The sequence below is a fragment of the Rhinoderma darwinii genome, chromosome 4, assembly GCF_050947455.1.
Source record: "Rhinoderma darwinii isolate aRhiDar2 chromosome 4, aRhiDar2.hap1, whole genome shotgun sequence".
In the NCBI taxonomy this organism is placed as follows: Eukaryota; Metazoa; Chordata; class Amphibia; order Anura; family Rhinodermatidae; genus Rhinoderma; species Rhinoderma darwinii.
This window is the reverse complement of record NC_134690.1, coordinates 338,824,467-338,839,150: the sequence shown is the minus strand read 5'-3', so window position 1 is coordinate 338,839,150 and position 14,684 is coordinate 338,824,467. Positions and strand designations below refer to the sequence as shown.

At 40.4% G+C, this 14,684-nt stretch overlaps 1 protein-coding gene across 4 annotated transcripts in view; it reads right to left on the bottom strand.

Annotated features, from left to right (window-relative positions):
• STXBP5 (syntaxin binding protein 5) overlaps positions 1-14,684 on the bottom strand; it is a 396,458-nt gene that overhangs the window by 45,998 nt on the left and 335,776 nt on the right. For all 4 annotated transcript variants that reach the window (XM_075862864.1, XM_075862866.1, XM_075862865.1 and 1 more), the window contains one exon: positions 3,549-3,700. In XM_075862864.1, coding sequence (XP_075718979.1) covers positions 3,549-3,700 — 152 coding nt within the window. The remainder of the gene's footprint in view (positions 1-3,548; positions 3,701-14,684) is intronic.

Below are 14,684 nucleotides of genomic sequence, written 5' to 3'. Positions count from 1 at the left end.
GAACATGAAAAAAAATAAAACTTTAAAAGACAAATGACATCTTTACACAAATATAATGGAAAAGCAGATGAGAAAAGAAAACAATGATGAGAAATTAAAAAGAGAGAGTGAAGAATAATGTGAAAACTGTAATTCTTGCACTTTTTGCCATAGAACAGATGACACTAAAGAGGACCTAAAAAATGGGAACTCAGCACTCCAAGATATTATGCAATAAGTGATATTTTATTTAACATATAGCGAAAAGTAGTAATCCAAAAATAGGTTTAACGTTTCGGTCTATACATTCGACCTTCTTCAGACACTGATTACGTCCGTGGATATGGAGAGCTTGCGACCTCGGTCGCTGTTAGAAGGCTGAATGTATAGACCGAAACGTTAAACCTACTTTTGGATTACTACTTTTCGCTATATGTGAAATAAAATATCACTTATTGCATAATACCTTGGAGTGCCAAGTTCCCATTTTTTATACGTTGGCGTGGAAGCCTACTCACGCACACTTGAAACACGGAGTGTTGCGGGATCAAGAAAGTACTAAAGAAGACCTGTCACAGGTCATATAAGTTGAACTAGTTTATTGAACTGAAATGTGCTGTTTTTCTTTTTTTTTCTGGACCCCCCCCCTCCCATTCCTGAGATATAGCCCACTGTCGTGTTGGCTCCCTCTATGTTAATTTGCTGTAGTTAGCCAACAGGGCATAAGCTACTCTCAAGCTGCCTCATGCTGATTGGTCAACATCATTGGCAGGGAAGTTAGCTCCACCCCGATGGCATAAAAACAGAACAACGTGGAGGCTGAAAAAAAACATTGCACAATACATTCCTCAACTTACTGAAGAGTGATTTATAATAATGCATACAATAGAACATTCAAGCTGTTGTAAGATACCATGGAGGTGATCCTTCCATGGACTGAGCAAATATTCATTACGGTTTGATTCACTGGTGTCAATGATGTCTACTTATGCCTATTATTCATGTTGTATATTCGTTAATGCTAGTTCCAATTTTATAACATATGTCTGTGCTTACATCAGAACAGCTAAAGGCTATGGAAACCTTTGACATAGAAAAAAGGATCTTTATATAGGTTAGTGGTGACCTGGAGTTAAAAAAAAAAAAATGCACTAAGTTTCAGGCTGCAATATTGATGTTTTTTTTTTTTCTTTTCCATTTTCAGACCCCCCGATATATAGTTTGCAAGCTGCTCTAGTTTCAGACTTTTCTCCTATGGGCTCGTCCCTCCCAGTAATACATGCTGGATGTGAGGTCTGTGTGTCCAGAATACTGCGGTCTTTGATAGCGCTCCTGTATCAGCACAGCTTTCTCTCTACACTGATAGCCTGTCTGATTCTCCCTCTGCTGCTATTCTTCTGTCCCAGTCAGCAGCCCCTATAGACTTTCTTGAGCCTCGAATGTGCCTTCATTTAGGCCCAGGGATTTACTGTACAAGTTCTTAAGTGCGGCAGATATAGCTGACCCACTTCAATATGTCCATATGCATTGTCACTTAGATTTTAAGGGCTCTCAAGTTCTGAAGTTACCTGATGTTACGCGCCTGATCTTTCAGCAATGTGCTGCTTTGAGGTTTTCATCATTGTGAATGTACCTAGTTGACTTTCACTAGTGTAAATATGATATTGTGGACAAAGGTTGGGCTATTAAATATTTTAGTATGGACACTTTTGGGGTGGGGGGGTGATATCTAGCCTAAAATAGTTGCAAATTCCTCAAAGGTCGCAAATGGCTAAAAAAAATTGCAACTTTAGCATTTGCAATGTTTACGCCGACACCGAGGGCTCAAGAATCTTACTATAATATACACCAGAAATTGGTGTAAACTATAGTGCAAACCTACGCCTGCACATAGCGGTCATAGATTTGACTTTCTGGTACATGGGTGCCCAGAGATGCACCTAATTTATTAAGATGCGTGCATGTATCTAACTCCGGTGTTTGTAGGATATAATAATAATAAAATCCCCCCTTTGAGTTTTTAGAATAATCTTAATGTAACCGTGAACTAATCTTCACAAACACAACAATAAAAAAAGTCCCCAATATAGATAAATATTAGGCTCTGTTCACATCTGCATCACAGATTCTGTCATATTTGATGGAGAAAAATAGCGCTACATGCAGCGCTATTTTCCAATCAAAATGATGGACACCACAACAGAAACCAATAGACCCCATAATAAAACCAATCTCCCAGAGCGCTATGGCTTCTGTTATAAATGGAAGCCACAACGCAGATGTAAACATAGCCTAACTTAACAACAATGCCTAATTAAGTCCAAACATATAAACTTTTATATGAAAGCTGATTATTCAGATTTTATAATATATCAGTTCAATTCTGAATTATGGAATCCGTTTTTCTGTTCCGTCATAGGAGGAACTAGTCTGGTCTAATCCTGCTTATGTACATACTTTTTCTGAATGTCCATAATGAATGTTCCCATATGTTCTTGTGAACACAATACATTAGTAAGACTGAGTTCACATCTGTGTTATGAAATCCGTTTTTCTGTTCCGGAATTGGAGCAAAACAAGGAATTCAAGCTGTTACGGATCATTTTGTCAGAAAAAATATCGCTGCATACTGCAATATTTTTCCATCAAATATGACGGAGTCTGCGAAGGAGACTATGAACGAAGCCTCCAACGCATATGTGATTAGTTCTAGTTACATCAGTATTCTTATTATATAATGATTAAGACAATAGAGCCCCTTTAGGTAGTCTTCTTTAGACAACCCTGTTCCTTCAGGCACTTCCCCTGCTGATTGATGGCGATCAGCTTTTATCGCTGAGGGAACTACTTGAAATCTTACATATTGAAATCATTGAGCATCCATTTAATGAATGGTCTTCAGTAGTCCTCTCTGCAAGAGCAACTCTTGGAATTGGCTCTTTGCTCTAGCGACAAGGGGTTGTTCATCTGGGAACCAACCCCCATATCCTCATAAGCATATTTAGTGCAGCACTGGCAGAGCATGTGCCTCTGAAGTTGGGTGATATGGGGAGCGCCAACATGCCCCTCTGCCTTGGTCAGGGTATTTAGATACAGGTCCAGGGCAGCAAACTAAATCTTTGCCCTGGGTAAAGGAAAGCCTAGCTAGGACTCTGCATGCCTTATTAGCGCCAAATGCTCTAACAAAACATATCCAACTGATCGTTATTAGCTGGATCCTGTATGTCCGAAACACGATTTCAGTTGAACTGATGGAATCGACTGAGACAGTACGATACAGCTTCTATGTATACAGGATACATAGAAGCTTTATCTTAAAAAGTAACTTATTTTTTGAAAAAAGTGATTTTGAAAGTTGCTTAAACACACAAAATAAATTTTAATTAAAAAAAAATGCTTACAAAACATGTACATAGCCTTTAACATGATAAAATGCAATAGTATATATATAACACAATTTATTATAAAGGCAATCTTGCATGTGTTATCGCATCCTAACCTTTAATGCTATGAAGCCAGCTGCCAAGATAGCAAAATACACAAACAATTAAGTAATCTAGGGTCCTTACCTCCTGACGGTTGTCTTGTTTTGCGTGGAGAACGTGGTTGCCTCTGGTATGGGTCATTTGAGCCATATAGTTCAATTGTACCAAGATTTAACAGGACTGTTTTCTGGATGTAGTCCACCATTGCAATACCATTACAGTTTCCGAATACTACTCTGGAAGTCGACAGAGTTTAAAAAAAGGAAAACAAGAAAGCACAAAAAGGTCATTCCAATATATTGTCACATAACCATTCAGTTTTTGCTATTTTATGTTCTAGAGCAGTGGTGACTACTGCTAAAAAGTGTTTCTTAATATAAAAAAAAAAAACAATATATAACATCTTTAAATAAAACAATTGTAAACACGCAAAACAATTGAAAATGGATTATCTTTAAATGGTCTTAAAGGGACACTAAACCTAAAAAAAACACAAAAAAAATAGAAAACCTATTTATCATTCTGTATAAAACATTCTACAAGTTCCTGATACAAACTGGCTTTCCCAAATCTGGCAGATAAAATGGGTCCATATATCCTGATCTCCCCCATCTTTGGATAGGGATGTGCCGAGGGTGATATTCTGGCTGGCAAAAGAGCGCAGATCAATAATACAGCATATTAATCAGTGTTTGTTTGCTCCATTTAAGCTGAGTAATCATTGGAATGTATGGGGACGAACGATCATTAATACAACACTTGGCCTGTCCCTCTGAAATTGGCAGGTTCGGCTGAATTTCATCTAATGATCATTAAGGAATATTTAGATATCATGGTAAGAGTTGCTAGCAATAACAATATAACGGCTTTAAACACTGGATGGTTCAGTTTGCCTCCGTACCGCTAGATTTCCTTTTTTTTTTCACGGAAACAATAGCATAGTGTGCTGCATTATTGTTTCCATGAAAAACACGAAAACCTAGCGAAACGGAGTCAAACAGACTGAAACAAACAAAATAGCATTTAAATCAATGGTAATGCAAATCGAAACGATACTTTCAGTTTTTCTATTCCTCTGATAGAACAGATGAATGGAAAGCCAAGCGGAAACTCAACGCTGATGTGAACAGGCCCTAAGATATTAACACTAAGAAGTTTTGTAGGTCACACACAATAGATATATCTTAACATAACTACGAGGTGACACAATATTTATGAGGATATGCAAAAGATATTTAAAACAATATTGTGGTAAATGTGCAAGTTGTATAATGAAAAGTTGGATGTCCTTATTGCTCAGAATGTTTAATAGAAAACCTGTCTGTGCTATTTATGTGTCCTGCCTTAATAAAAATTAATGCAAATTCCGACATTCAGACTGTAAATGCAATAATATCTAGTGAAAACCTAGGCCCTATTGTTGGATTTTCAACCATCAAACGTGTAGAAATGTTCTACGAGGATTGCGGATGACATTTGACTTGAGACAAATTTACGACAATGTACACAAATGTAGAAAAGGCATTTGTTCATCCAGTTAGAAAGTATATATATATATATATATATATATATATACATACACATATATACACACACACACACACACACACACACACACACACACACACACACACACACACACACTACTGTTCAAAAGTTTAAGGTCACTTAGAAATTTCCTTATTTTTGAAAGAAAAGCACACTTTCTTTCGATGAAGATAACATTAAATTAATCAGAAATACACTCTATACATTGTTAATGTGGTAAATGACTATTCTAGCTGCAAACGTCTGGTTTTTAATGCAATATCTACATAGGTGTATAGAGGCCCATTTCCAGCAACCATCACTCCAGTGTTCTAATGGTACATTGTGTTTGCTAACTGTGTTAGAAGGCTAATGGATGATTAGAAAACACTTGAAAACCCTTGTGCAATTATGTTAGCGCCGCTGTAAACCGTTTTGCTGTTTAGAGGAGCTATAAAACTGACCTTCCTTTGAGCTAGTTGAGAATCTGGAGCATCACATTTGTGGGTTCGATTAAACTCTCAAAATGGCTAGAAAAAGAGAGCTTTCATGTGAAACTCGACAGTCTATTCTTGTTCTTAGAAATTAAGGCTATTCCATGCGAGAAATTGCCAAGAAACTGAAGATTTCCTACAACGGTGTGTACTACTCCCTTCAGAGGACAGCACAAACAGGCTCTAACCAGAGTAGAAAGAGAAGTGGGAGGCCCCGCTGCACAACTGAGCAACAAGACAAGTACATTAAAGTCTCTAGTTTGAGAAATAGACGCCTCACAGGTCCTCAACTGGCAGCTTCATTAAATAGTACCCGCAAAACGCCAGTGTCAACGTCTACAGTGAAGAGGCGACTCCGGGATGCTGGCCTTCAGGGCAGAGTGGCAAAGAAAAAGCCATATCTGAGACTGGCTAATAAAAGGAAAAGATTAATATGGGCAAAAGCACACAGACATTGGACAGAGGAAGATTGGAAAAAAGTGTTATGGACAGACGAATCGAAGTTTGAGGTGTTTGGATCACACACAACATTATTTGTGAGACGCAGAACAACTGAAAAGATGATGGAAGAGTGCCTGACGCCATCTGTCAAGCATGGTGGAGGTAATGTGATGGTCTGGGGTTGCTTTGGTGCTGGTAAAGTGGGAGATTTGTACAAGGTAAAAGGGATTTTGAATAAGGAAGGCTATCACTCCATTTTGCAACGCCATGCCATACCCTGTGGACAGCGCTTGATTGAAGCCAATTTCATCCTACATCAGGACAATGACCCAAAGCACACCTCCAAATTATGCAAGAACTATTTAGGGAAGAAGTAGGCAGCTGGTATTCTATCTGTAATGGAGTGGCCGGCGCAGTCACCAGATCTCAACCCCATAGAGCTGTTATGGGAGCAGCTTGACCGTATGGTATGCAAGAAGTGCCCATCAAGCCAATCCAACTTGTGGGAGGGGCTCCTGGAAGCATGGGGTGAAATTTCTCCCGATTACCTCAGCAAATTAACAGCTAGAATGCCAAAGGTCTGCAATGCTGTAATTGCTGCAAATGGAGCATTCTTTGACAAAGCAAAGTTTTAAGGAGAAAATTATTATTTCAAATAAAAATCATTATTTCTAACCTTGTCAATGTCTTGACTATATTTTCTAGTCATTTTGCAACTCATTTGATAAATATAAGTGTGACCCCAAACTTTTGAACGGTAGTGTGTGTGTGTATATATATATATATATAGGCAAAGCAAATGCTGGATCTTTTTTCTTTCTACTTAAATGTATGACACTGTATCAAGTTTTATAAAGAATTCTTAACATTGGCGGGAGTTTATTGAGACTGGCATTTCAAATTCTAGTCATGAACTGAAGTACAGAACATTTTAGGAGGCGAACATCTATTATTAAAGATGGCGCATCACGGGCAGTCCTAAAGACAGAACATGAAGTATACACTTGCTCATAGATTTGCACTAAAATTTGTGCCATTTTCTGCCTTTAAAAAAATCAAATCTGTCGGTAACTTGCTCGGCCCGCCCCTCCCAGTTAAGCCAAACCCACTTTTCATGCGGGTTTTCAGAAGTGGCAAGAGGAGAGAAAAGTCACAAATTTTAGAGCAAAAATATGGCATGCGACAAAACTTTTTTTTGTTGTTTTTTTCAACAAGAAAAATAGTGTAAGGCTGTTCATAAATGCCCCCCATCGTAGCGAATGGTCTTTTTTTAAATAGAAATTAAGCATTGAATAAGATCTGTTTGTCATTCAAAAATGCATTCATGAAAATTAACAAGGCTGAGCAAAATCTCTGTTTGAGTGGGTTAAAAAACAAGTGAATATCTTTCACAGGATCAGGTTGGGCTTCATTATGGTATAAACAATGAAATTTATGACAATCCCTAGTGAGTACGGACTACAATCAAACTTTTATTCTGAAAAGAAAACTCTGCTTTACCAGAAACACCCTGCAAAACCCTACTAGAAGGACCAGTAGAGAATCAAAGGCTATGTACACCTTTGACATCGTTTTGTTTTGGGGGTTTTTTAAATAAAATTGTGCCATCAGTGTGATTGATGCAACTTCCTAAATACATTTTATTTAAAATTATTTTTACTTTATGAGATAGAGCTGCTTTGTATTCTGTATACAGAGCAGCTGTATCTTGCACTGAATCCTGTATTTGTGTATGTCTGACACGCAGGATCGAGCTGTTAATAATCACATCTAAGTTCATAACTTAGATGTGATCGATTACAGGTGGATCCTGCTTGACCTGCTGACACTGAACCCGTCAGTCCTGCAGACCTGACGGGTACAGTATTCAGCTGTTCTGTATACAGAATACACAGCAGTTGTATCTCAAAAAGTAAAGAGATTTTTTAAATAAAAACTAATTATAAAATGGCACCAAATACATGCACTGACATTTTTATAAAAAAAACAACAACAAAAAAACAAACCACTTTTAAAGGCTTACATAGTCTTTAAGTAAAAAGTACACTAGAGAAGTATTGCTTTAGCATTGCAGGGTCTTTGTTGCTTAAAAAGAATCTGTCACTAGGTCATATAAGTTGAACTGGTTTACTGACCTGAATAGCGCTGTCTCAATGTTTCCAGCAATGTTATTTTTTTCCTGGACCCCCGTTCCAGAAATATGACCCACTGTTGTGTTGGCTCCCTCTATGTTAATTTTCTGTAGTTAGCCAACAGGGCGTGAACTACCCTCAAACTCCCTTGCGCTGATTGGTCAGTATGAGAGGCAGGGTGCTAGCTCCACCCTGGTGGCTAACTTTAGCAAATTAGCATTTAGGGACCCAACACAACAGTGGGCCATATCTCTGGAACGGGGGTTCCAGGGGAAAAAAAACCAAACAGCTGTGGGATTAAGGAGAAAACATTATTCAGGTAAGTAAACCAGTTCAACTTATACGACCCAGTGACAGGTCCTCTTTTTAAAGCATTTTTACAGTTTTAAGAAATAACGGTTATTCATTAAATACCCCTTTATGAAATATTTTCCCTCAATACTGAAGAAAATAGAATTTTATAAAAAGTGTGCCTTGTAAGAGCCAATATTTGGCAGAAAATGCTTTTCCATAATCCTTATGTTTTTTAAATTATTATTACAGTGCTTATATTCATACCACGTAGCTATGTCCTATGTTTTAGTACAAAATTGTGCAGAGAATAGCAAAAATACAGTCCAGAAAAGTGTAAAGTAGTTCGGTAAGATAATGTATAAAATAAATGAGAATGACTTGTTTCACTGAGTAGTGCTTCTAAAGATTATTTTCTGACACTGCTCGATTCTGTGCAGTAATCCTATCAATACTGTAAACAAATCAGTCAATTAGAGAGCGACAAGACAGATGGCATGTAAAGAAGCCGTTTACTGGAAAAGTGATTTAAATCTGTGCCTAAAAAGACTGCTCTGCTTCCTGACACCTTCAACACTGCACATCATTCATTAAGATGAATTACAATAAAGCTTCACTCTGACCAACACCGGCTTACTGATAACCTTAAATAATGACTGTGGACTTATGTGTCAGCTTGATGGAGCCGTCTTCCTTCCACACTCTGAGCAGTGATAATATAGCTACCTATTATAAAGTCATGTTCATGAGCCCAAGGAGCGTATCTAAAGGCTCATGGGCCCTGATGCATAGGTTCTTCTTGGTCCCTGCCCCCAAACTTCTCATGGCCGATGGCCCGCAGCTTTCAGCTGCATCACTGTTTCTGCTAAATGACCCAACAATGCAGCACTAGCAGCCAGGGGCGTCACGAAGGACTTAAAACATCAGTGGAAATAGCCCCAATACATATGGGACCCCCCCAAAAAAATGTGTGCGTGTATGTATATATATATATATATATATATATATATATATATATATATATATATATATATATAAATGAGACAGCAGATCTATAGCACCATGACCCTATAGCTATGGATAGGACAGTGGTTCAGCAGACAGTATCACACATAATAGTATTAGATCTAGGGGCCCAGCTAGCTGACATTGTGGTTCCAGCGCTGGACCCAGGAAAAGCATGTATAAGAATTGTTTTGCTTCTTTATGCGTTACTAATTATTTTTGTATGTTTATGTTTTTTTTACGAGTTCGGTTGTTGGACTACTTCAGATTAGAGGACTACTTCGATGACGGCGTTTTTTTTATTCTCAATAAAATGGATAACGTGGGTTGAGTGTGTGATTTTTTTTTTCAATAAAATATTTTATCTACGTCTTTGTATATTTTTTAAACTTTATTATGATCACGTTAGTAATGGCCGCTGGTTGATTGACAACGTCCATTACTAAGGCGAGGCTTAATGTTAGACATGAAGAGGCTAACACTAACCCCCATTATTACCCTGGTACCCACCGCCACCAGGGGAACCGAGAAGAGCCAGGTACGACCCAGTACCCGACCATCTGTAGTGACGGAGGGGCACTGGCACGGCCGCAGGCTGTTATCAGGCTGGGAAAACCAAAGAACTGTGGCCCTTCACACCCTGGTAATGCTAGCCTGCTGCTGCTATGTTGTTTCTGGCTGGTTCTAAAAATGGGGGAACCCCACATCGTGCTTTCCAATTATCTATTTATTTTAAAAAATGACTTGGGTCCCCCCATTTTTCATAACCAGCCAGATACAACACAGCAGCAGCCTAGCATTACCAGGATGGGAAGGGCCACTGTTTTTGGCCTTTCCCAGCCTAATAATACCAGCCTGCGGCCGCCCCAGTGCCCGACCATCACTACAGATGGTCGGGTACTGGATCGTACCCGGCTCTTCCCAGCACCCCTGGTGGGCGGTGGGTACCAGCGTAATAATGGGAGTTAGTGTTAGCCTTTTCACCGGCTAACACTAAGCCCCACCTTAGTAATGGACGCTGTCAATCAGTCAGCGGACATTACTAAGGTGGTAGCGATAAAGTTTAAAAAAAAAATACAAAGACATAGAAAAAATAGATTTATTGAAATAAAAAGCCCCCACACAACCCTCGTTAACCATTTTATTGAGAATAAAAAAAGCCGTCATCGAAGTAGTCCACGAATCCGACGTAGTCCAACGACCGAACCTGTAAAAAAACATTAGTAAGGGCCTGTTCACATCACCGCAGCCCTTCCGTTGAGGGGTTCCGTCGGGTAACCCCTCAACAGAAAGGCAAACTGAAACCTCGGCTCAATGGTGACAAAAACGTTGCTAAAGGTTTCCGTTTGTCACCGTTGTGACAGGTTTCAGTTGTTTTGCATTGTCGACTGCGCTATTGATTCCGCCAAAACGGAAACCCGTGCACAACGGTGACAAATGGAAACCATTACCAAAGTTTCCATTACCTTTGAGATCAATGGTGATGCAAACGGAAGCGAAGGTTTCCGTTTGCCTTTCCGTTGAGGGGTAAACCCGACGGAAGGGCAGCGGTGATGTGAACAGGGCCTTAGATACAGGGCCCATGTGCATGTGTGATATGGTTTGTTGGACCCTGTATCTAAGCCTAAGGTAGGCTTAGATACATGGTTCAGCAGACAGTAATCTTATACAGTATAAGATTACCGTCTGCTGGGGCCCTGTATCTAGGCCTAACGCACGTTAGGCTTAACCCCTTAATGACCAAGCCATTTTGCACGTTAATGATTTTTTCACGGTCACATTCCAAGAATCGTAACTTTTTTTTTATTCCGACGACATAGCCGTATAAGGGCTTGTTTTTTGCGGGATGAGTTGTATTTTGTATTTGCACCATTTTTAGATGCTTATAACATATCTATTAACTTTTATTAACTTTATTTTAGGAGAGAATTGAAAATAAGCAGCTATTCCAGAATTGATTTTCACGTTATAAATTTACGCCGTTTACTATGCAGCGTAAATAACATGTTAACTTTATTCTATGGGTCGGCACGATTACGGGGATATCAAATATGTAAAGGTTTTATATGTTTTCCTACATTTGCACAATAAAAACCCTTTTAGAAAAAAGTTACTTGTTTTTGAATCGCCACATTCCAAGAGCCGTAACTTTTATATTTTTCAGTCAATGTGGCCGTATGTGGGCTTGATTTTTGCGGGTCAAGGTGTAGTTTTCATTAGCACTATTTTGGGGTACATAGGACTTATAGATTAACTTTTCTTTCATTTTTTATGGGGGGGAATGGGAGAAAAAAAGAGAATTTTGCCGTTGTTTTTTGCGTTTTTTTTTTACGCCGTTCATCAATAATGTGTTCATTTTATTGTTCAAGTTGTTACGATCGCGGGGATACCATATATGTGTATGTGTTATTTGTTTTGGCACTTTTACTAAATAAAACCACTTTTTTGGCAAAAAAAAAAGTAGTTTTACGGGTCCTTGGTCACACGTATTCGACCCGTATTGCACCAGTATTTACGGACCCGTGCCTGTAAATACGGGTCCGGTGTCACCAGTATTCCACCCATATTTACGGGCATGTTTTCGCTGCAAAATTGCACTGCACTAATTTGCAGCCCCTTCTCTCTATTAGTGCAGGATAGAGAGAAGGCGCAGCCCTTTCCGAGGTAAAAGTAAAAGAAATTCATACTTACCCGGCCATTGCCTTGGTGACGCGTCCCTCTCTTGACATCCAGCCCGACCTTCATGGATGACGCGGCAGTCCATGTGACCGCTGCAGCCTGTGATTGGCTGCAGCGGTCACATGGGCTGAAACGTCATTCCGGGAGTCCGGACTGGAGGAAGAAGCAGGCAGTTCTAGGTAAGTATGAACGTCTTTTTTTTTTTTTTTACAGGTTGATCTATATCAGAAGTCACTGTCCAGGGTGCTGAAAGAGTTACTGCCGATCGTTTAACTCTATGTGTATGTGCACACGAGAACGGTCTATTACGTCTGAAAAGACAGACTGTTTTCAGGAGAAAACAGCTGCGTCGTTTCAGACGTAAAAGCTCCTCCTCGCATTATGCGAGGCGTCTTTGACGCCCGTAATCTTGAGCTGCTCTTCATTGACTTCAATGAAGAACGGCTCAAATTACGTTGCAAAGAAGTGTCCTGCACTACTTTGCCGAAGTGCAGGACACTTCGTCAAACGACGACGCGTAAATGACAGGGCGTCGGCACAGTACGTCGGCAAACCCATTCAAATGAATGGGCAGATGTTTGCCGACGTATTGTAGCCGTATTTTCAGACGTCTGAAAATAGGTCGTGTGAACCCAGCCTTTCAGCACCCTGGACAGTGACTATTTACTGACGTCGCCGAGCAACGCTCCCGTAATTACGAGTGCACACACGTAGTCACCCGTAATTACGGGAACCCATAGACTTCTATCGGCCTGCCCGTGCCGTAATTACGGCCTGAAATAGGACATGTTCTATATTTTTCAAAGGCAAGGGCACCTTCCCGTAAGCATACGGGGAGGTACCCGTGGCCAATAGAAGTCCATGGGCCCGTAAAAACGTGCCGTAATTACGGGCGTTTTTACGTTCGTGTGCATGGGACTGTAAATTATTTTATTTTTTTTCACAAACTTTATTTAATTGCTTTACATTTGTTTTTAGTCCCACCAGGGGACTTCACTATGCGATCTGCTGATCGCGTATATAATGCTTTGGTATACTTAGTATACCAAAGCATTATTGCCTGTCAGTGCAAAACTGACAGGCAATCTATTAGGACATGCCTCCGGCATGGCCTAACAGGCATTTGCTGGAGACAGACCTGGCGGTCTTTGTTAGGCCCCCAGCTGCCATGGAAACCTGATGGCGACCCGCGATTTCTTTGCTCCCTCCCTCTGTCAAACACATTAGATGTCGCTGTTGCTATTGACAGCGGCATTTAATGGTTTAAACTGCCGGAATCGGAGCGCGCTTCGATTCCGGCAGTTGCAGCAGGAGCCAGGCTGTGTATAACAGCCGTTCTCCTGCCGCAGATCGCGTGGGTACACTGTTAGTACCCGCGCGATCACAGGACGGATATATCCGTCCTTCTGCGCGAACTAGCAGCTGAAGAGGACGGATATATCCGTCCTGCGGCGTTAATAGGTTAAAAGGGGATGTCCAGTCCCTAAACATTGATGGCCTATCCTCAGGATATGCCATCAATAGCTGATGGGGCGGGGTCCGACTTCCGGGACCCCCGCCAATCAGCTGACTTCCCCTTCATTTCCCTTACTTGCTCACACTGTGAATCGCTGACACGTCAGTGTTAGCGATTCATATAGTGACAAAATGACCGGAATGAAGGGGAAGTAGCACTTGTACGAGCACTGCACCCCCTTCAAAACAGCTGATTGGCAGTAGTCCCGGGAGTCAACCCCGACCCATCAGCTTCAGCAGACAGTAATATTAATCTTAGCCTACTCTTCAGCCGCAGCAGAGGTCCTGACTGAATCAGTTTGTCGGGATGTTGTGCAAAGCGCATAGCGTCGCGACGTAATGCGCTGCACATAGCGGTGTGACGTCAGAACTGAAAGAGGGTGGATAAGTACAGTCAGTTACTATATTAACTGGGGCCCGTGTAGTTTATTACATAGGCCCCAGTTACTATAGTAACTTTTCATTGATGTGGTGCGGGGGGCCGAGGTCCCCCCTGTCTTCGGGGCTCAGTCGCAATTGCGACCCCTATAGTTACGCCACTGATGAGCCCATATTAGATGGCTAAGAAATATTTACAAATTGAAAAAGAAGGAAAGACTGGCACATGCATTTTGATGGCACGTCTCTACGCCACTTCTTCTACAATGATTAGAAATGACACAGACATAGGTCTGGGCAGCATATTGTAGGTATCATAAAACTAGATATAATATGGGTGTCATGGTCGCTCAGCCTGGAACTATAGGTTTTAATCTGATGGTGACAAGAAATGTGCATGGAATTAGTCGTTTGTTCTTGGATATCCTCAAAAAAATGTAAGCTTAACGACTTCTGATGAAAGTGTCTGAGGATGTGTATGTGTCTGATAAAAAAAAAAAAAAAGTGCGCTCCATTGGTGACTCACACAATGTGAGTGAATATGTTGAGTGTACTGTGCTGAAGAAAAGGTTGATGCTATACAAATTACAAATTGTAAATAAAATAGTACTAAGGGCTTCATACTTTTATGGGGGTGGGTTCACTAACCCCTTAAGGACTGGCCTATTTTGGAACTTAAAGGGGTTTTCCCATCAGGGACATTTAGAACATATCCGCGTAGCTCGCATGCTGCGCTGCTTCTGTAACGTCAATGAACT